General features: G+C 36.7%; 2 protein-coding genes across 2 annotated transcripts in view; one reads left to right on the top strand and one right to left on the bottom strand.

Moving 5' to 3' along the window:
• Positions 1-5,992: 5,992 nt before the first annotated feature.
• Positions 5,993-12,033, top strand: LOC127626380 (retinol dehydrogenase 10-A-like). The gene is made up of 5 exons (XM_052102125.1): positions 5,993-6,875; positions 8,795-8,893; positions 9,164-9,312; positions 11,394-11,525; positions 11,659-12,033. Exons 1-5 carry the CDS (start codon positions 6,426-6,428, stop codon positions 11,786-11,788), a joined length of 960 nt encoding a protein of 319 aa, XP_051958085.1. The 5' UTR covers positions 5,993-6,425; the 3' UTR covers positions 11,789-12,033.
• Positions 12,034-13,716: 1,683 nt separating this feature from the next.
• Positions 13,717-23,876, bottom strand: part of LOC127626371 (exportin-2) — a 30,437-nt gene continuing 20,277 nt past the window's right edge. Inside the window, exons 19-24 of the mRNA XM_052102113.1 lie at positions 22,097-22,194; positions 21,926-22,011; positions 21,750-21,831; positions 21,296-21,442; positions 20,659-20,890; positions 13,717-14,486 (exon numbers count right to left, since the gene is read on the bottom strand). Coding sequence (XP_051958073.1) covers positions 14,397-14,486; positions 20,659-20,890; positions 21,296-21,442; positions 21,750-21,831; positions 21,926-22,011; positions 22,097-22,194 — 735 coding nt within the window. The 3' untranslated portion in view covers positions 13,717-14,396. The remainder of the gene's footprint in view (positions 14,487-20,658; positions 20,891-21,295; positions 21,443-21,749; positions 21,832-21,925; positions 22,012-22,096; positions 22,195-23,876) is intronic.

Below are 23,876 nucleotides of genomic sequence, written 5' to 3'. Positions count from 1 at the left end.
ATGACAATAAAATGCAAAGTAATCTCTACAGTAATCAAAATTCTTTTCGAATGTAACTGTATTCTAATTACCAATTATTTCAATTGTAACTGTAATGGAAAAGAGTTGGTTATGTTTTTTTATATTAAATACGTTATCCCGTTATACATGTATTCCATTACTCCCAAACACTGCAGAAATCTATGGGAAAAACAAAATGTAATATTACATTTTTAATGTTTAAACAGAAGTCTTGAAAGCTATACTTGAAAACAGTATTGAACTTAAAAAATAAGAAAGCTGTGAAATGTGTCAACATATATGTAAACATTTTGATGTCTTTATTTAATGTATCCCTGGCTGTACCGTGTTTTGTTGTTTTGTTTCTTTTCTTTCCTTTATTCTATGTTTCCTTGTCATGTTGATATAGCAATAAATTATAATATTTCTCCATGAGTAGTAGTCAAATTTGGAACGGCCTGTGGAAGTGATGGTTCTGATGTTATATAGCCTATGTGAAAGCATAAAGGTGAAATTGACATTCTTAAATGGAACTGTGCTAACAAGCATATTAGAAATATCATAGGTGAAACAGCTATCATAAAGGTTTATTATGGGCATCTGTGTTTAAAAACTTAAACTGGAACAAATTTGATAGTTTAGAAGCTGACATGTTGTTTTAACAGTGGTTATTCTTTTCCCAGATTTGTTTGAACTTTTAACCAGGTTGTATTAACTTTTTGTGAATTTTTCTAAAGCATGTACTGTAGGCTCGTAATTAATAGGCTACTAAAATAAATTGTAAAACATTTTAATACATGATTTCATGATTATTACATGATTCAAATGTACCCTATATTATTAACAAAATTAATGTAAAAGTTACAGTTAATTATCTAAGTATTGTAGTACACTCTCAAAAAGAATGTTTAATTACAACACATATTTGTGTTATCAGTATTTTAACACATTGTGGTATATTTTGTTGATTGTATGTCAAAAAAGACAAAGAAAAAAATACATACCAGATGAAACTGGTCTTTCATATTAGCAACTGTCATAAAAGATTTTTATTACAATACTGAATTTCTTATTCTTTTTGAAGGAGATCCCATATTAATGTATTATGCTTTTGCAATAAATAGTGACAATTATATTTTTGTGGTTAACTGTGCATGTTTTTATTATATATTAAAATATTAATATAATATAAATATAATGTTGAAATAATATAATAAAAGTTACATATTCTAATAAAATATAATACAATAATATTCATAAAAATCTAGGTCAGCTATTTAAAATTATTTTTGGCGCAATTTTTCATATGTTATTAAAAGGTTTACTCATGCAAGTCAAAATATCTTCAGTTTTTTACAGTCGTATGTGTTTAACTAATCAAAACATACCATATTTGTATTATAACATCTCTTACAAAAATGCACCATAGTATCTATAGTTTTTTCCATATGTTTATCATATATCTTATTTTAAAGGTGCATTTTGTCATTTTTAAGATATCATGTAATTATATTTTTTGCATCTTTCCAAATCTGATTTGTGAAAAATACGCATGGTTCTACATATCAAAAAGATTTCCATCACCTTTGGCTAGCATGGTCTGATCTGACCCCAATTTGGTGATGAGTAAGCTATAGGAGATGTTTGAAATAATTGTTTTTTAATTCAGTTCATTTGCAGACAGATAATGTGGCCAATACTGGAAATATGGGTATTACTGGATTCCATATGACTTAAGGAATAAAGAGACCTCATAAAAATGTCAGTAGTTCGCAAGTTAATGTAATCCTGCCATGTGGATAGTGTAAACGTGTTTGGCTTGCTGTTCCTGAGGCTCGAGACTTGACCCAAGCTTGAATACCTCCGGGCCTTATTGAGTTATTAATGAATACATGGGAAGAGTTGGGGTGGTGGAGGGAGGCTGGAGGAATTGCCGCAGCATGAATGTAAACAGTTGTTTATATACGCATACACAGGCGATGTTATTGGTCGGATTAAATGAACGTGCTCCTCCCGAACTTTGTTATGAAACTACATTTCCTGCCATGCGGCTAGTGTAAACGTGTTTAGCTCACTGTCCCTGGCTCGAGACTTGACCCAAGTTCGAATCCCCTAAAAAGAAGCTAGAACAGGGCAGCAAGTCACTAGTGTCAGAGCATCATGAAACACGGAAAGCAATGTGTTTGGGTAGGAATATTGAGATGCTGAACTACAGTTATTATGATGCCCTCCCAAAAAGGAATAAGACCGGAAACATTGTGCGAGGGATTTCCTGAGCCTGTGTGTGAGAGGGGCAGAAGAGTGACAGATGATAGAACAAGCAGTTGCCGCTTGTGGAGGCAGCATCACACTATGGTCTGCTTGGGGGATAGGAAATGAGAAACACTACAGAAATAGTGGCGGTTGCTGCCACATGAAAATTAGCTCTCACGGGAGCTGCTGTTGCGCTGGAAGACTCTGCAATGGACATGGCTGGAAGGCTACCTCCCCAGCCCCTCTAGAGGAATGGGTGTAAACCTACCACTGCACAGACAGATTTGCCATGGTGAGAGCAGGCCCCTGCCACCTTAGGAGGGCACGCCCGTCTCGGAATAGGCCTTATGCCTACTCCAGTCGCAAGTCATTAGACGGGAGGGGCCTGCACAGAGAAAGGGCTAACCCCACGGGTGTGGGGCTCAGCTGCCGCTTGTGTGTACAAGCCTATCCTGCGATTGAATGGGAGCCCTCGCGGCATCCGAATGGGAGGGCCTTCCATGCGTATGGACAAGGCTGTTTGGAAGCTCATAGCTTTCGAACTGGAGAGCTCTTACTGCTATTCAAAACAGGAGAGCCCGTGCTGCGTTTGAACGGGGGAGAAGTACTGCATTCAAACAAAGTGATTAAAGTTGCTTTAAAACAAGCGTGCTCCCCTTTTTTGCAATATGAACATGCTGAATTCTCGAGTGCAGGACCTTACTGCGTTCAATGGAAGAGCATATGATTCATGTGAGAATGGTTCATGCTGTATTTTACTGAGCTCGCTTAGTGCTGCGAACGGTTGAAACCTCAGGCGCCTGTGCAGCATTCGACGGTAGAACACTTGATTCTTGTGAAAGTGATATATGCTGCATTATAAAATAACTCCATATGTGAAATGAACGGGCTGAATCCTAGAGCATGGGACCACGAAGCATTTAACAAAAAGAGCATGTGTTTTCATTTGAAAAGTTTACACTGATGTAACACGTTCATATTCTGGATAATGGAAGACTCAGGAGGCTGATTTGGTTTTGTTCAGCAGTGCTGGTCTGAAACTGGTGTTTGTTAGTTGTTAGTGGCTTTGTGAGTTTCAGAGCCAGCTGACAAAGGGGACTGGTTTTAGGCTTCAGCTCTTGGGTTTTAAGGGCTTCATGTTGCAGTGTGTTAGGGGAACTTGAATTTAGGTGTGTCCAAAATTTGAGGGATCATTTTTCAATATGTATTATAAGGGGGTATCTGCCTAGTTCGGCCCGGCATGCATTAGTAGGTGTTCTTCTCTGAACTCTTAGAATGTTTCTACAGAATTCTGCATGCAGGGATTCTATGGGGTGTTTGTCCCATCTCGAGTAATCTGCCAGACAGACCCCAAACCTCACTTCCGTATAGAGCAATAGGCATTATAATACTATCAAAGATCTTACACCAGATTGTTACAGGAATGTCAACTTGGGTAAATTTGCCCTTAATAGCATAGTATGCTCTTCTAGCTTTCTCTTTTAGTGCATTTACTTCCAGACCAAAACCTGAAGCACTAATTTTTAGACCAAAGTGGTTGTAGTGTCGGGTGTGTTCTATTGCAGTGTTTCCCAGAGTGAATGTGTATCTGGTGTCCTGTATTCTGGCTTTTTTCTGGAAAATCATAATTTGAGTTTTTTTCAGATTGACTGTCTGGGCCCAGTTCTGAGAGTAGTTCTCCAGCAGGTCCAGGTGCTGCTGTAGCCCTTGTGCAGTAGCTGACAGCAGCACCAGATCATCTGCATAGAGAAGAAATTTAACTTCAGAATGATTTAGAGTAAGACCGGGTGTTGCAGATTGTTCCAGTAGCACTGCTAACTCATTCATGTAAATGTTGAACAGAGTAAACTCAAACTGCAGCCCTGTCTCACTCCTCGCCCTTGAGTGAAGAATTCTGTTCTTTTATTGCTACTTTTAACTGTGCACCTGTTGTCTGAATACATAGATTTGATAGTGTCGTACATTTTACCCCCGATGCCGGATTGTAGAATTTTATAATATAGACCATCATGCCAAATGGAATCAAATGCTTTTTTCAAATCAACAAAGCATGCATACATTTTGCCTTTGCTTTTTTGATGCACATGCTGGTTGACTATCGTGTGTAGCGTGTGAATGTGGTTGGTGGTGCGGTAGTTTGGTAAGAATCCAATCTGACTCTTACTCAAGACATTGTGCTTGGTAAGGAAGGCCTGTATCCGGGCGTTCAGGATACAGCAGAAAGTCTTTACCAGATTGCTGTTCACACAAATGCCTCAGTAGTTATTGGGGTCGAATTTGTCTCCACTCTTATATAAAGGTGTATTAAGCCCATACTCCAGGTGTCAGGAAAGTAGCCAGACTGCAGAACCAGATTGAAGAGTTTAAACAAGGCCTCCTGCAGTACTGCTGGACTGTGCTTCAACATTTCTGTTCTAATGTTGTCTAAACCACATGACTTTCTGGGTTTTACTTTCTGAAGTGCATCTGCCAATTCTTCTCTCTCTCTCTCCCTCTCTCTCTCTGAAATTAGTCAAAACTGCATATAAAGGAGAACTCTCTCTGCGATACAAATGTGCTGAGTTGTAAAGCACGGCATTCAAAGGGAGGACATATTAGGCTATAATTGAATGAAATTGATTGATGCAGATCTCCATATCTAAAATAATTAATCTGTTGAATGAATATGTTAAAAAGGCAATATGTGTTTAAGAATGCAGTTAAATGAATGGACAGTTCTGACAGTGGTTACTCGAGTTACTTTTAGCATCAACTCCCTGAAGAATCTGCTCTTGCTGAGGTCTTGATAAAGATATTTTCATTGTCAGACAGAGAAGCCTTGATAAACATCCACTGATAGATTTACTGTAACTGCCACCAGCCAGAAAAAGATCAAATTCCCTCTCTACAGTCAACTATTCAAACATACTTTTTCTGCAGTAAATAAACAATATATAGAGAGTACTTTAAAAAAATCTCACAAATATGTATAATAATGTGCAGAGCATGCACGTTAAACTGATATGAAACCAGATTACAGCTGGCATTACCTGTGAGATCAACTATCTGTGACCATGTAGGCAAATGACAATGTTTCCAAAAGGGATCTAACAGGTGCAGTGTTTTCATTTAGGCCTAGAAATCTAGTGATGAGTCTCAATGACAACCAAATTCTGGTTGCAGTTTAATGTTCTACAATTCCCCCCATTTTTTTTTTTGCAGGTATCTGCATCATTACTCAACAGTTTTTTCCTGAAGGTACTGCAGATGGTCTGTGGAGAAGATATACACAACAAATATTGTGTAATATGATGTTTTTTAAAACAATAAAGGTATTTAATTTTATTTAAAGGAAATGTTTATCAAAAAAGGGGAAAAAATGAAACTTCTCCCATTATTTACTCACCCTCATGCCATCCCAGATGTATGACTGTCTGTCTTCTACTGAACATAAACAAAGATTTTTTGAAGAATATCTCAATAGTGAAGGGAACTTTGAACCTCCAAAAATCACACAAAGGCAACATAAAAGTAATCCATAAAATGTTTAAACCATGTCCTCTGATGAGATGCAATCACTCTGGATGAGAAACAGATCAATATTTCAATATTTATTCACTATATATTTCTACTTTCACTTTTAGAATGTGAAAGTAAAAGTGGAGATTTATAGTCAAAATGACTTAAAATGAATTGTAATTTTTTTGGTGAACTATCGCTTTCAATTTTCATTTCAACTAATTTTCTAACTTTCAAACTAATGGTCTGGAAAGCATAATGTAATGTGCTAATGTTAGACTATGGCCTTAATGAAAGTTATTAATTGTCCTAAAGAAAATATAGCTTTATACTGTATACTGGGCAGGGCTCAACTAGTGGGGTGAAAGGTGGTAAATACTCTATAGTGCTCCAAAGGTCCAGGGAGGCCCCAAAAAATGTGGCCGAATGTCTTGGTTGGGGTCCTTGGGTCTGTGAAGGGTTGAAACTGCCACCCTTACATTAATGTGAAGAAAAAAAATCATAGAAATATCTCATATGGTGGATAAACCCAGTGGTTAATCCAGCAGTGATTATATAAACCACAACCACACAGTCACATGCAGTTGGGACAGCTCTACAGAGTTTGGATGAGCTGTGTTCACAGTGAATCTATTTTATTAGAATAAAAATAGAATAACCAATAGAATAAAACGATGATAGTGCTGATAGATCTGGTGTTAATGCTTATTGACCTGACATACTCCATAATGTGTGCGGTGATTCGCACTATCTTTCGTCCGCGTCTAAAGTCAGTGGATGGGGAGCTGTGTCTGATCACGGGCGCGGGTGGAGGGCTCGGCCGGCTCTTCGCGCTGGAGTTCGCCAGAGAGGGGGCAGAACTCGTGCTTTGGGACTGCAACACCGAGGCCAACGAGCACACAGCCAGACTGGTGAGGGAACTTGGCTGCAAAGTGTACACGTACACCGTAGACATATCCAAGCGCGAGAGCATCTATCAAACCGCTGACCGCGTGCGGCAAGAGGTGGGCGACGTCAGCATGTTGGTTAACAACGCGGGGGTCGTTGCGGGGCGACGGCTGCTGGAATGCCCCGATGAACTGCTGGAGAGGACGCTGCTGGTGAACTGCCATGCCTTGTTCTGGGTGAGTTTTTTGTTGTTGTACATATTCAGGTAATACTATGGTATTCTTTGATGTACATTGGAATATCATGCAAATACCATGATGGATGAATAATCATACATTATCAAAAGTTCCATGGTGTTATGATGTGTTTTTTTATGTACCATGGCAATTTCATGATATTCTTTGATGTATGCTGGAGTTCATCTATATAACATGCTGCACGAATACTGTAATTATTCAGTTCCATTATGATATTTAAGTACCATGGTTTAGCATGTTTTGTACATATACCATGATAAAATCATGTTGTTGGGATATGTATCATGGTAGCACCTTGTATTGTGGTCATACTGAGATTTTTAGACATGTACCATGGTAATTCCATAATATTCTTTGAAGTATTTTTGAAGTAGATATGGTACATAAATATGTTAATTATCCCATACCATTGTATATACAAAAGAACAATGGTATTACCATCAGATACCATTAAAGTACCACAGTAATGCCATTAGTTTGTAAGGGCTGTGAATAATTTCAAGTAAACCTAAAGCTGATTCAGGTGTGTTTGAGGACTCAGTAGGAAAGTATGTCTCCAGGAGCCAGATTGAGCACTACTATGTAAATAGGGAACATCCTATCTTGTGTGCTACCAGTGCTGACATTTGACCACACATAATGGATGCTGTTGGACTTTTAGAGGATGCTGAATTGGAAACAATATCAACTATAGGCTACTATACAATCAGAAAGGCACAATTAAAGGAACAGTTCACTTAAAAATGAAAATTCTCTCGTCATTTACTCACCTTCATGTCATCCCAGATGTATATGACTTTCTTTCTCCTGCTGAAAACAAATTAAGATTTTTAGAAGAAATTCTCAGCTCTGTCGGTCCATACAATGCAAAGTAATCCATACACTTCCAGTGATTAAATCTATGTCTTCAGAAGCTATATGATAAGTGTAGGTGAGAAACAGATAAATATATAAGTTTTATATAACGTTTTGACTATCAATCTCCACTTTTACATTCTTCTTCTTTTGTTTTTGGGATTCACATTTTTGTGCATATTGTCACCTACTGGGCAGGGAGGAGAATTTACTGTAAAAAAGACTTGAATATTTATCTTTTTCTCACCCACACCTATCATATCGCTTCTGAAGACATGGATTTAACCACTGGGGTCTCGCTTGTGTTCAGCAGAAGAAAGAAAGTCTTATATATCTGGAATGTCATGAGGATTACACCTTTAAGGGTTCATTGCTGAAGTTACTATAATCTGCTTGATTACAAAGGTTCACACTAATGGCTTAGAAACAGCATATGACCACAAGTCACTTTTCAGACGATTGAATAAGGAACAAGTGCATAACGATATTTTGCACCAGATTGTCAGCAACTAATCATGACAACAGCTCAGAAAAAACTAAACCAATCATAAATACCTAGCTATAGCTTATACATGGGGTTAGGGATTTTAAACAAAGGCCTACCACAAAGTAATAAAATTCAGCACATAACTCGTCCAGCACCATTAAGGAATGTAAAAAGCTAGTGCTTAGTATATCCCTTCACTTTGGGCCACTGTAGTGCTTTTTCTAGATGTCTTGTCAGAGCAAAGTCTTCATATCAAGTCCTGTAGCACTGCTGTTTTTAACACTACACAGCATTAAGCCTATATTACCCCCTATACAACAAACACTGTGTGTCACAATCAGCTCAAAACTTGACAATATGCTTTACAATGCAGCAAATTTACAAACATTCTCCTCTTACTGTAACCATTCTCAAGAGCTGTATAGATTACTATAACAGCAGTGGAAGAACATATGACTAATTTCAAGAAAACACCCAGTCAAGCAAGCTCCTGCCCCTAAGCTGGAAGGCTTTTACGGTTTCATAAGACATTTAATGTTTTTTTCTACTTTAACAGATGACTAAAGCCTTTCTGCCTCAAATGAAAGCTAGGAATCATGGACATATTGTTACAATTGCAAGCACTCTTGGTCTGTTCAGTACTGCTTGTGTAGAGGTGAGTTAACATAACCTAATTGAAATGTTGTAAAACTTTTTTCTATAATTTATCAAATGTAATATGACCACATGGAATCAAAATGGGAGTTTTGTTTCTTTTAGTCCATGTTTGGAGGACATTTTATATATGTTATTGTACTCCTAAAAGTTTACAGAATAAATGTATGCTGTTAAAATGTACAGTATCTACAGCAAAAATAAACAGTATCTATTCTATCTATGCAAGTATGTTGACTGATTGTCTGTGTTTTTTTCTTTCCTGGTGTAGGATTATTGTGCAAGTAAATTTGGAGCAGTAGGCTTCCATGAATCTCTAACCCATAGTTTGTTGACAGAGGATGGTGTGGATGGGGTGAAAACCACCCTGATTTGCCCATACATCATCAACACTGGCATGTTTGCTGGATGCCAAATCAGGTGGGAAACCAGGAAACAGTTAAAGTAAACTATGGGTGCATCTCAATCAGCTACCTAGTTCTGTAGTCAGGGCACTGGCCATTAAGTCAGCCATTTCTAGGCTGTTCCAATTGTAAGATAATTCCAGTACACTGAAACATTCACTCCCTTAAAATTTCAGGGAGAACCAGGGAGTATTGTTGCTCACTATGTGCTCTTATCGGAAATGTCGTCATGTCTTCTAAAGTCTCAAGTCATTAGAGGAAGAGCGCAAGTGTAAATATATGATGTCATAGCCTTATTTTGTCTTTAATCCTTTAAGCTCTGGGGGTGTTTTTAAAGTTTTCCTTTTTCAGTGGCATACCAAAAACTAAAGGAGGGTCAAGTTTTTGTATAATTTTAATTAAATGTTTAAACTATATATTTTAACAATATAGATTATGATAAATTCTAAGACTTTCTACCAACTTTTGTCTTATTTTTCAGATTTTACATTATATATATCAGGGTGTAAATAAGGTAGCTCAGAAAAACTTTTATTTGTTCCCAATCATTTAATCTGTAACTGAGTGTTGATACTACAAAACAATCAAAAGTTGTAGCATTAAAAAAAAATGTATCCTAGTGTTCAAGAATGTCTCCAAGTGTCCAAAAGCCTCTTCAAACAAATAAAACATAATTGTGCAACTGATTACACGTGCAAATACAACAACGGCGAAAGGTATCCTCTCTCTCCAAAGCATGCAGTGATTAGTAACGAGATCTCATTCAGTTCCATTCGGTGTCATTTGAGCCATCATTGAGTCTGTGTCATGCACTTGGCGCAATCTCCTGCTGGACATATGTAATTAGAGTGAACGATCCTCTCTGCCCATATTTGGATGACTTCTGCCACTGGTTCCAGTGATCTGAATTTGAATACAATTAGTTTAGCGTTCTGTGATACTGTACAATATTTCCGATGAAGTCATCTGATCGTGTTTTCAGCCCAAAGGCACATTATGTGCTGTGTGCACATTGTGCTTTGTGTGGATATCTAATGATCTTTGCATCTGAGTAATCATGTTGCAGGTATTTGATTCATAATTGTCCCAATGCTCAGTAGATCAACACCCTTGCCAGTGCCCAAATTCATGACATACTGATTCACGACATAGGGAACTAGGGAGTGAGACATGAGACATAAACTATGAATAGATCATTAATGCCACAGGCTAAGTTCAGAATGGATTCCTAGTATTCTGCATACTGCGGAGTACATATTGACTACTATTTTTGAAAAATAGTATGGGAAACCATGTGCATTATGCAGTGATGCACATTTTGAACGGTGCTATGGTACATTGATGTCACATGACCTCACTATGCAGGTTTAATTCAGCAAGTGGCATCCATTTATCTTGGAAATAAAATAGTTTATTATGTTGAATTGTCAAAGCAAACATACCTCTATTCTACTAAGATAAAGATTTTTTTTTTCTCAAAATCCCTTCAGACTAATTGGAATAGTGTGTCTTTTCTAACTGATTAGACTTGTGGTTTTCGCACATCAGACAATCAAAAATTGGGAAAATCCCATAGATTTACATTGACAGAATGTACAAGTGGGCCAGCAAAATGCTTGTTAATCCAAACTCCAAATGTCAAAAATTCACATGCAAACAAACCCAGAAAAGGCCATTGATCTGCTTTTTTATGTTGCCCTCTCTCTCTATCTATTTGATGACTACATGACTTTCAGACAAGACTTTGTAAAGCCATCTATTTTGGCATATGTAATCCAAGTTTTTGTAATAATGGGTTAATCTTTGGCAATCCGATTAAGTAATTTGTCAAATAAGATGTTATTACTTCAGTTCATTCCTCATACTGGTGATGCATAGAGAACATTTTCATACTATGCACAGCATACATACTATTCTGCAAAAACAATAAGAGTAGTATGGTACAAAATTTAGAACACCACCATAGACAGATGAGATAGCAGTGAACATAAGGTGAAAGGTTGAGAAAAAGGTTTATGAACCACAAAATAAACTGCATTTAGCACATTGGATGTCTGTTAAGCATCCCTTTTACCTTTAGCATGTCTCCATTTGCAGGGAGGAACTCAAAGGTCTGATTCCACCTCTGGATCCTCTATACTGTGTACAACAATCAATGAAGGCCATTCTGGCTGACCAGCAAATGATCTGTATCCCTCGCGTAATGTATTTCGCATTTCTCTCGCGAGCGTAAGTACCTTCACTGTTTTGTCGTACAAATAGCCAGGCAAATGCAAAGTACTGTTTGCTCTTGGATTAAATGGGATAGTGGAGATTATGGTCAAACATATGCTTACAATTTACATTCATGTGTTTTGCTTAGGTTGCTCCCCTGGGATGCTAATGTTGCATCATATCGTTTTATGGGTGGAGACAAGTGTATGTATTCTTTCATAAAGACCAAAGAGCAACAGCAGCAGCAGGTTGCTAACGGTCATGTGAAATCCTCTTAGCCATCCAATAATACTTCACCAAGAGTACATAAACAGCAAGTTGCCTACTACCTGTAAAATAACTATGGGGACCAATTTTGATCATGAAGAGAGTCTGTTTTTCTGTACATGCAACTTTCTGTACTGTGACATTTGTATTTGTTACACAGAATAAATCTGTACATAATAAAACATTGTAACAGTAACACATAACAGTGCTAAATGTCAAATGTTAGAATTTATTAGTGCAAGTAAAATTTTTGTTATGCATTATTGTTTAGTTTAATTGAACAATTTAAAATTAAAAATGACTAATAAAACAATGCATTTTTATGCATGAAATAAGGACATTTGTGATAATGTTATTTCCAGCAAATGTAGTAGAAGTGATTATTCTTAACAAGGTCAAAGCTGTTAGACCATGGCAATAATGAAAAGCTGTAAAAATGTGTGTTGGCATTGGGAATATGCACAAGAGTGAATTAGAAAGCCATGCAATGAGGGACTTACTGAAATCAATGCATCAATGTTTAGGAAAGGAAAGTTCAGATTTTTATTGGATAGAACAATAAAATAACCTGCATGCCTTTTCTACAAAAGCTATTGGAAATATGTACTTTATTCTTGTTCACAATTAAAACCCTTGGGAAAATGCAGCATTCAAAAATCTAAATTGTAACTATACTTATATAGCAATTTTAATGGAAGTCCATTTCCATTTACAGTACATTCAAGATGCACATTGAATTTTTTAGTTTGTGAATTCCCTGGGAATAAAACCCATGATCTTGACAGAATTTGTTTCCCCACTGGTCACAATTGGAATCACTTACAGGTTTACTTGTCATTTGAGCATGAATTACACTGACTGAGCACTTTATTAGGAACACCTGTATACTTACATATTCAAGTGATTATCTAATCAGCCAATTGTGTGGCAGCAGTGCAATGCATAAAATCATGCCAATGCGGGTCAGGAGATTTAATGTTCACATCAAACATCAGAATGGGGAAAAGTGATCGCAGTGATTTTGACCATGGCACAATTGTTGGTACCAGATGGGCTGGTTTGAGTATTTCTGTAACTGCTGATCTCTTGGGATTTTCACAGTTTTTAGTTTACTCAGAATGGTGCCAAAATCAAAAAAACATTCAATGAGCAACAGTTCTGGAGAATGGCCAGACTGGTTCGAGCTGACAGAAAGACTACAGTAACTCAGATAACCCTCTGTACAATTATAGTGAGCAGAATAGTAACTCAGAATGCACAACACATCAAACCTTGAGGCAGATTGTTCATTCTGATTATTAATGTGAACATTGACAAACTCCTGACCCGTATCAGTATGAATTTAAGCATTGCACTGCTGCCACACGATTGGCCGATAGTTGCATGAATAAGGTCGTGTACAGGGGTTCCTAATAATGTGCCAAGTTAGTGTATGCTTCAGGGTGGAAATAAATGGCTCTGGCCATTTCACTATTTGTGCCACCCATGTAAAAATATTCACAAGAAATAAAGACCGTCTGCAATTTCATTTGTTGTTGACAACTTTGTAAAAATCAACGTTTTTTAGTCCCTTCATATTTCAAACTAAAATTCTGTCAGAAATGTAACCAGTGGGATTAAATTAAATAAATCTATCAAGCGAGATCCAGGTTTTGATCAATATCATAAATGTAAAAAATCTTTAGCAAGTTATACAATAAATTATTTTTGGTGTTCTTTGCACATTGGTAATAGGATTATGGCTAATCAAGGAAGCGTGAATTTACATGTACAGCATGTTGAGCATTCATGACTGGAATGCAAAGATCTATGAAATATGCTAGATCAGCTTTAGCATCTGATGTAGAATACAGCAGAGCACAATACAGTGATTGTGGTCTTTGGCTTGACAGCATATGTAAGATTATGAGCCATGCAAACCCCAAGACATGTAAATCTTTTCAGAGCCAAAAATAAATGTGTGACAAACAAGTGCTTTATTTTATTAACAATTAGAGCAGCAAAACTAAGACAAGTTGAAGACAATACAATATGGATTACACATGGAGCAGACACTTAGTTTCATTTTTCTGCACTGCAAAACGGCTCATACAGTAAAAATTCCAAAAACAGGGACAGGAAAATTAACAAACAGAAATCGCTCTCGATTTCAAAGGTCATCACCAAATGTCTGCTGATTCCCAAGTGCTTTTGTATGTTTGTAAAAGTTGACATTTCAAAACACTGCCAAATGTATAATTGGACTAAACACCAAACTAAAGGAGAATGTGATGCATGGACTACATATAATTCATAGGAAAAAAAGCTAATATAAACATGACCCACCCAGCGATATCCTCAGGCCTCTTCTACACAAGTATAACATCTTGTAACCATCATTCCTTGCTTGAGCTGTTGCTTCACAAACAATTCATTAAAACAAAACAATCCCTTAAAAATCCCTTCTTCAGACAGCCATGTATCGCTGGGCGGTGCATCTCCACGTGTGTATGGGCATGTTGAATCCAATGGTCGTCTCTATATTGGTTGGAACAGTTTTGGTATTTTGGGTGACAGAGCTTCCCATTTTTGACCTTGATAAACTCAAAAGGGCATGGAGAGAGATTTTGGGCATGTAGCCTACACCAGCTGTACAGTTGCGGCCTGGAGGTAACCCTGCAGAAACTGAAGAGCTTCTGCTGGCAGACTGGTGCTCAACATGGATGGCACCTGTAACAGAGGACATTCAGTTAATACAATACAGTCACTGTACACAGGGTAGGCTGTGCCTCAAAACCAAGTGCAGGGCTCAACAGTAAGGATTATTTTCTGCTGGCTCATTTTTTCTTACTTGCCCTGCCAACATTTTCACTGGCATCACCACAAAAAAGAAAAATGTTATTTTTAGCAATGTATTTTTGTATGCTTATGTGCAAGGAATATTGATATTTTTCATTAAATGGAAAGTTTTTACCAAAAACTAGCTTTGGTGAAAAAAAAAAAGCCATAAATGCAAAATCACTGATTGGTTTGTAATTTTAACCCATTCTTAATGATGACTTCAAAATTATGAATAGTTATTCTAACAACAAAACCTCATCCATGTTAGCCAGCTAGATAATGTTACCTTGGTGACAAGTATAATTTGCAAAAACTATCCACAATATGTCACAGAAAACCAAATGATTTAGTCTGCCAGGCCAAAAAAAACAATATTTATATTATATTATATTATATTATTATATATAATAATAATAATATAATATAAAATAATATAATATATATATATATATATATATATATATATATATATATATATATATATATATATATAAAAATAAAAACACACACTTTAAATTACGACTGGCATTTAAGAAAAGTTAAGAACACTGCTGGTAAACTGCATACTTGGAAAATAGTTTTGGGCAGTATGACAACATATACCATTTAATAGTAGTAATGCATTAATTGGTAGAGATTTTGCTATACTGTTTATAAGGCAGTAGATATATTTGCTTGGCTATCAGTCAGCATTACTGCTTTACGTTATTTACTAGGAATGGGTATAGAATCAGAATTCCATATTTGACTCCAATTCACAAGCTCTCAATTTCGATTCCAATCTTGATTCATTTGGGTACCATTCTTTTACAATGTCCATTTAGCTTGCACATAAAACAATTATCTCAGCTAATGCTCTTAATTATAGATGATCCTTTTAGCCAACCCTTCTAGGTATAATTCGGAAATATTCATTTTACAAATTATATGTCATCATTAGTTCATCAAATTGGTTACAATTTAGCTTTTGAAAAATATTACATCAATTAATGTCTTAAAATTGCATATACTTTATGCTGCATATATTTTTGTTCTGTTTTATTGTCTACTTGCATCATTTGTACTATTTACAACTATTTCCAGTATTATGTAGAATGCGTGCTTATAGTACTGTTTCTTTAAGACTAGCATCATTAGCCAGTAAGCGCATATAACGAGAGAAGTCATGCATGGTTTCTTTAGTGCATCCATGTGTGATTTGAATTCAATGTTTTTAAATCAACAACTGACTGTAAAAACCAGAAAGGGTATTAAAAAGACATTTTTCAATGCCATATGGATCCGTGGATCTCATCTTTGGACATAGAATGAGTTAAACCAAACTTTTACACTCAATACACAGAGAAAGGAGCTCTGTGCGAATTACTTCTCCACAATACAACTCAATCACTGGTGAGTGAAATCTGAACATTTACTAGCCGATGACTAATAAGACATTTTTAATCTCATAGCATGAGATTTAGTTGAACATGCAAGTGATTAATTTGCAATACTGAGGGTTGCCAATATAGATCAATCTCTATAGTTCAGAATCAATATCGTTCAAAACAAGATCGCGATGCATCGGAAAATCTACATTTGTACTATTATTAAAATGCAAGCGTGACATGTAAATGCTTTAAATAAAAGATAATTCCAAATCAATCTACACTCCATACCCCATAATGACAAAGCAAAAAACATTTTTGATAATTTAGCAAATATATACACACACACATATATATATATATATAAATAAATCATTGTGGCAGGCCAGAGGGCGGGTCATGATTCCACACACCCGGACACTAATTAGGCTGATGAAGTCCGAGAGGGATAGTCGACCGAAGATGGCAGTGCGACAGAGCGTGTTATGGGCAGCTGCCCGACACCTGTGGGTGTATTTGCCTTTTTGGTTAAGTTTATCATTAAATTATAATTTATATTGTCAAGCCGGTTCTTGCCTCCTTTCCATTGAACTGTTACAATCATATTGACATTATTCAGACCCTTAACTCAGTACTTAGTTGAAGCATCTTTGACAGCGATTACAGCCTCAAGTCTTCTTGGGTATGATGCGACAAGCTTTTTTACGCCTAGATTTGGGGATTTTCTGCCATTTTTCTCTGCAGATCATCTCAAGGTGTGTCAGGTTGGATGGGGACCATTGTTGGACAGCCATTTTCAGGTCTCTCCAGAGATGTTCGATTGGGATCTTGTCCAGGCTCTGCCAGGGCCACTGAAGGACATTCACAGAGTTACCCCTAAGCCACTCTTGCATTGTCTTGTCTGTGTGCTTGGGGTCATTGTTCTGTTGGAAGGTGAAGTTTTGGCCCAATCTGAGGTCCTGAGTGCTCTGGACCAGGTTTTCATTAAGGATATTGCTGCATTCAACTTTTCTTTCAACCCTGACCAGTCCCCCTGTCCCTGCCGCTGAAAAACACACAGCATGATGCTACCACCACCATGCTTCACCGTTGGGATGGTATTGCGCCGGTGATGAGGTGCCTGGTTTACCCTAGACATGACGCTTGGAATTTAGACCAAACAGTTCAATCTTTGTTTCATCAGACCAGAGAATCTTGTTTCTCACAGGTGCTAGTTTTTAAAAATGTGTCTTGCACTGAGGAGAGGCTTCCGTTTGGCCACTCTGCCATAAAGCGCAGATTGGTTTAGTGTTGCAGTGATTGTTGACCTTCTGCATGATTCTCCCATCTCCACACATGATCTCTGGAGCTCAACCAGAGTGACCATCGGGTTCCTGGTCACCTTTCTTACCAAGACCTTTCTCCTCTGATTTCTAAGCTCTAGAAATAGTCCTGATTGTTCCAAACTTCTTCCATTTAAGAATTATGCAGGCCACTGTGCTCTTGGGAACCTTCAATGCAGCCCAATTTGTTTTTGTAGCTTTCTCCAGATGTGTGCCTCGACACAATCTTGTCTCTCATTTCTGCGGGCAGTTCCTTTGACCTCATGGCATGGTTTTTGCTCTAATGTGCATTTTCAGCTGTGAGATCTTATATAGATGAGTGTGCCTTTCCAAATCATGTCCAATCAATTTAATTAGCCACAGGTGGACTCCAATCAAAGTGCAGAAACATCTCAAAGATGAGTCATAGGAAAGGGTCTGAAAACTTGTGATATTTCAGTTTATTTTCATTTAAAACATTTGGAAAGTTCTAAAAAAAAAAAAAAAAAAAAAAAAAGTTTTTTGCTTTGTCATTATGGGGTATGGACTATAGATTGATGTGAAAACAAACAAACAACATAATTTAAAGCATTTTAGCATAAGGATGCAACAAAACAAAATGTGAATAAAATGAAGGGGGTCTGAATGCTTTCTGAAGGCACTATTAGGAAGAAGGATATAACAGTACACAGAGTAGGCCAGCAACCATGGATGGCAAGTGCGCATTAGTAATCAAGTTCTCACAAAAGTACATACTGAATATGACATTTACTCAGTAAGTGAAGTGCTTTTACTTCAAGGTTGCACTTGTGCGCCCATGTGGATATCCTGACATTTTAAATGGGCTGAATCACCAGCTTGGATTGTCACAAACTGACCATCACGAGCGATATATCGGTCAACCACTAAAAGAAACATGGAGAAATGTGAAACTACAGAGCAGGAAGCTTCTCAAACAAATCAAGACGTGACAGAATTAAGGCAGGGGTAACCAAACCTTTTCAGTAAGGGGCCAAATGAAGGAGAAAGAAAATGAAATTTTTGCCACAGACTGTATTGCTGTAATAATTAAAAATAAGGTTAGATGCTACTAGATTGCCAATAAGCATATTGTAATGCATAGTGGTATATCTTTATATTGTAAAGCTTAATATTCTGAAAGTTTTAATCATAATTTGTTCTTTATGGTATGCTCATGAAAGCCCTACTTTTAAATAAAGGATAGGCTATTTCACTTAACAAGAACACTTTAAATTGAACAGTGATGTGTCTTATACAAAATAATATAATCACTTTTTCAAATTTTTGAAATCCCTTCAGTATCACTGCAAAGCACATATAGAGCGGCTACTGAGCAGGGTTGGGTCTGACACCACAATAATCAGAATCTTTATTTTTCATTTATTCTGTCCTGTTGTTACTTACATTACAGATACATTTTTTATTTGATAAAGATGATCGTGCTTCATTTTATTTTGTAGACGTGCATATGCAAACATTTCCTACAGGATGTCCTTACACAAATGGCACTGGGAAGCCCACAAATCACATTACTTGTTTCAATGAAACATCAGAAGGTATGATTTATGATGCAAGGTATTGAGACATTTTAAAAGTACATGAGTGTAGTATCTAACCTCATTCTAATAATTTAATAAATGCATAATTCTTTCTGTGTCGCTTTATCCTGGGAAATGAGTACTTCAAACTCCTCTTTAACTTTGCCAGAGGATGATGCTAGTGGAGACGATGCACTGTGAATAGCGACTATACCTGACAGTGACATCCAGTGTCCAGAATGTGAATTTCATATAATTTCTCCATAGGGGGCCAAATTCTTTTCCATTTATAAAATCTCTCACAGGCTGCATCAGAGCAGTCAGAGTTCTGCAGATAGCCTGTGGGCCGGACTAAGGGGTATTGTTAGGCACAAGACGAAGCGGAGTTTAGTTATTTACGGGTCCTGAGCAATGTCACGACAATATAGAATTTAACTGATTAACTGTGGTTACAGGTGTGCGTAAATTTGGCTCTTTAACAACAGTTTAAAATGTGCTACATCAAATCAGATTTTAGAGTTGAAACAACCCATTGTATAATACGGAGCGTAATGTACACTACATGACTCAAGCTCATTCCTTTGATATTTTGAGTCTGTGAGTTGTCTGCAATGAGAACCATTAGATCTCACAAACCATTAGATCTCACGATTGTTGTCTGCGACATGCCGAGACTAGTCCCAGATGCTACGACAGTTTTCAAGTCCTAATGTCAGGTGTGCGCACTATCCCGATGAGCGAAAGGCCAACATTGAGCTACAATCAATAGAGCGTGCAGGAGGGCAAGGTATTAGGAAGACAAAAATGATTAGAAAATAAAATAAAAACGTTACCCACGTCTCCCTTCTCGCTGTTCTTTCATGTTTGTTGACATGTTATCAAGAATAAACTGTGCAAGTTTTTGAAGGAATTTCGTTATCTTAAAGTTGCAATATGTAACAATTCTCATGTAATAATTACCCTTTTTTTCCAATGCGTGAACGGCTTGTAAAGCAACTTAATTTTTTTTTTACCCTTCCCAGACTTCCCCAGGTTGCCTAATAAAGCCTGTGCGTAGACTGATTTTCATGCGAAAGGACTGGGTCACTTTTGCTTTGAAAATCCAAAGGATGTGATGTTTATGATTGCTCCCGAGAGCCTTGCCTCAGACAGTAACAGCTTCTCTTCCGCTATTCAACAGTGACAACAAACTGCAACAATAGGTAATTTTGTGTTAGAGATCGAATCAGCAAACGTCCAGCTCACAGCACAACACCGACTCATACACAAACTCTTGAGTACGCCAAAAATCAAACAGGTGTAACAATGTCTCACTTGTACATTTGTTAATTTGATCACCCAAAACATCTTAATACCAGTGTACAGTACATGACTTGCAACTCTCAGTTCTGTTTTGTCAGTGAACACGGTTGGCTTTAGTTGCACAGGTTTGAGTCTTTTGTTTCTTCAACTCAAGTGTTATATAATGTAAAGCCATTTTTGCACTGATGCTTGCCTTATTGGTTATGAATAATCTTATTTCCTGGTCCATCATCCCATATAAAGTGAAAAGAATCAAATTAGATAAAGTACCTTTCATTTGTAAAGTATTTAGTTCAAAGGATTGTCACAAAATAGGATATTAAAATATAAACCTTTATTGAATTTCCAGCAAAACTTTTATATATACTATTACTATGATAAAAAAAAATAAATAAATAAAAATAATAATAGCGTCATAAAAGATGTCACATCACTAAAATGATTATATTGATTTATAGATCACTTATAAATCAGAATAAGAGCCCACTAAACTTTGAATTTAAAAGTCATCATATACGTTTTGGATACTCACCCTTCCAGGACAGGCAGTGGAGAGTTTGTGTAAGGACTGAGCAAGGAGGATTTTGGGATTGCTGACAGCTTCTCCAATAGGATCACGCTCTTTCTTGCCAGCAAAAGCGAGCTGAGAGAAAGCGGTCTGGTATCCTGGAGTGTCCTCTATGTCTATGAAGTGCTCATCATCTGGGATGCTGTCATCTTCTGGTAACTCAAACAGACCAATCAGGGCCTGTAGCAATGGAGTCCTAAAGGGTAAAAACACACCATGCCACAAGACCATTATTTAACCAAATGTATATTTTTTTTTTTTTTTTTTTTTTTACATAAATGTTTACACTCGAATAACTGTCCAATACATCTCCTGTACTATGAACACGTGTATATATAAATGTATGTGTATTATATCTATCTATCTATATAAAATTTTGTTTCAGATAAGGTTTTAAAAAAAGCCACTATTGTGCTATAACCCAAGGGGTCACAAATGAAAGAGGACTTTCAAAAACAGACAGACATTCACATAAATTAATGACTCGTTGTTCAAGAACAAAAAAATAAGGTGCCAAAAAATATATTTAAAGCTGTAAACATGATATAATAAAGCTTCATTAACATGTCTGTGGCGCAAAGAGCTTTTGGTGTTTTTGTACCAGAGTTTGGTGTACTCCGTGTCCATCATGGAAGGACACTCGGTGAGGATCTTAGTTATGCCAACAGCACAGATCTTTTTCTCCACTTGGCCAGAGACTTTCTGCACCTCAGGAATCATTATCTTTTCCACAACCATGCCAAACATCCTGAGTAAAGACATGAAATAACAAAAAAGCTCACCAAAAATGAAAGTAACTGTCCCAAACACATGCACTTTCTGAGAAAATGCTTTGGTCAGAAAGCTTCAGATAAGAAAAAAAAAAAAAAAAGTTTAGGATATATGTATTTAAATTAACAAGAAAGAAAAAGGGCAAAACTATAGATCTTATCAAATCAGTAATATTGTGCAGGTTGTGGTCATAAAAATCATCAGATTTGCAAATTATGCAAGGTTTACTAATTAAACTCTACACAGAGATTCTGAATAAACTTGGAAATGGGAAAACAACTTGCTTTGGTTGGATGCCGTCAAAGACTTCCTGCAGAGCAATGGCACCATATTTTACACAATAAAGGTTGATAAAGACAAGGAAACCTGTGAAGAGGAAAAGGTTGTTTCAGAATAGGGAACCATTTGTCATTTTAAGAGTTCACGTACAATGTATGGCCAGAAATAATAAATTCCTCACTCTTAACAAACTTTGTCGTTTTGGAGCTCTGAAGTCTCTGGAAGAGCAGAATGAAAATCTGCTTCCTGTACTGAGTAATGGACTCTCTGCACAAAAAAGAAAGAAAAGTTGTAGAACAAACAAAAATGTGGCCTCAGATTCTCAAATTTGCCATAAAACCACATCTCTTACGGAGGCATGTGTTCAACTATACTGTTGAGTAGATAGAAGCCTTGGTGATCATTGGCCTTGGATGCAATGAGTTTCTGGAACACTCCAAGAAGACCAGGCTATAAAGAAAAGACAAAAACAAAGAGGTTTGATCCTTTGCCCCATCGGGTGAGTGCTGCATTCACATCACTACCGCTTACGTTTGTACGTTTGCTTGAATTTGGTTATATGCCATCAACTTTACATTATGGTCATTTCTCAGCACAATATTAGTAAATCACAGAAAACCAAATGTTTATCTCGCAGGATAACAAATAAGAATTTATTGAAAATGTAAGAACGACTTGTGATAGTCTTGGAAGCATCAGTTAGAATAGGCAAAAAATTATCAACAAATCAGTAATGTTTCACAGTGTATACTGGATTGTTTTCCAGCAGAGGTTTTATGAATTTAAAGCAGCCATGGAGCCACACAAGTTTTTATTATATAAAAATCGTAATGAAAAATATAAACTTTCTCCACCACATAAAAATGTGTTTCTAAAATAATTGTTCATCATATTTGAAGTGGAAAAAATTGGCAAGGCTAGTAAAAATGTAACTACAGTGCTGGCAGTAGGGTTGGGTGATATACCGCATCGAAATGTTGAGATAACAAAAACTTAAAAATGGTACAATATCATCTTGTTGATAATTTCTGTACCATAATACAGTGTGGTGCTATTGGCAAAATTTGACGGGATGTGACACTGAGATGAAATCAATGACAATTGATCAAATATAAATTTTAATATGGCCAAGTGTAATCATTAAACAGTGGATGCCATTTACCGTATTTTCTGGAAATTAAGTAGCACCGGGTCAAAATAGTGTTTTTGGAAAAAGAATTAAAGGAGAGAAAAGAAAAAAAAACAACAACTGTCACATCTGTATAGAAGTCGTACTGACAGAGAATAAATGAAGTAGGCATTAGGACCTGGGAGCAGCCACCCGGCTTCCAGTCAAATGTTCAGAAGTATCTCAGACGTGCTTTGTTAAAACAATTTATTCAGCATCTACACATCGTATCATACGGTATTTGGCCTTCAAGTAATCGTGTGTAACATTTGTTCATATTCTGTCCATTAAAGCAACAAATAAGCCACATCTGTTGTAGCTATTCTGTGCAAAAATAAAAAGCTTTTAGTAAAACAATACGTCTGTTGTATTTGATTTATTCATGAATATTAACGACTGTCTATCTGTGGCTAATTCTGATATTTGCAACCCTGTTTCTTACGCATCCAGTATCCAGTTCACTGACTGAATGTTTTTACTACTGTATGAGTGTGAGAAAATGTCATTTAATGGGCATGTCAGGAGTTGCATTTGTCAGCAGTCCAGATTTTGTTACAACAATAAATGATGAAAGTATATTTAAACTGGTTGCATTAAGTACTTTTTAAAAGCAAAATACTCGGAATAGGCAACTTTTAAACGCTACCTCTGTCTCTATGACTGATGTTTTTATCTGTTTTGGTGTCTGTGTTTGATTGGCCAACATCAGTTACATATAAATTATATATATATAAAATCGCTTCAGACTATAAGTCACAGGACCTTTTAAATTATGAAAAAACTGACTAATTCTCTGTAAAATACAGTTATTAACTATGCAATCTACACCAGTTGCATGCTTCATAATGAGTGATGACACTCTACCCTCTGTCATACTACACAAAAACAGATTGCACGTGATGCACATAATGCAGTGCGTTTAGTGTATGAGCTGCTGTGAACATTCACAGAAACTCCTACGGTG

Source organism: Xyrauchen texanus, chromosome 32 (assembly GCF_025860055.1).
Source record: "Xyrauchen texanus isolate HMW12.3.18 chromosome 32, RBS_HiC_50CHRs, whole genome shotgun sequence".
In the NCBI taxonomy this organism is placed as follows: Eukaryota; Metazoa; Chordata; class Actinopteri; order Cypriniformes; family Catostomidae; genus Xyrauchen; species Xyrauchen texanus.
The sequence above is the reverse complement of the archived record's forward strand: the minus strand, read 5'-3'. Positions and strand labels throughout refer to the sequence as shown.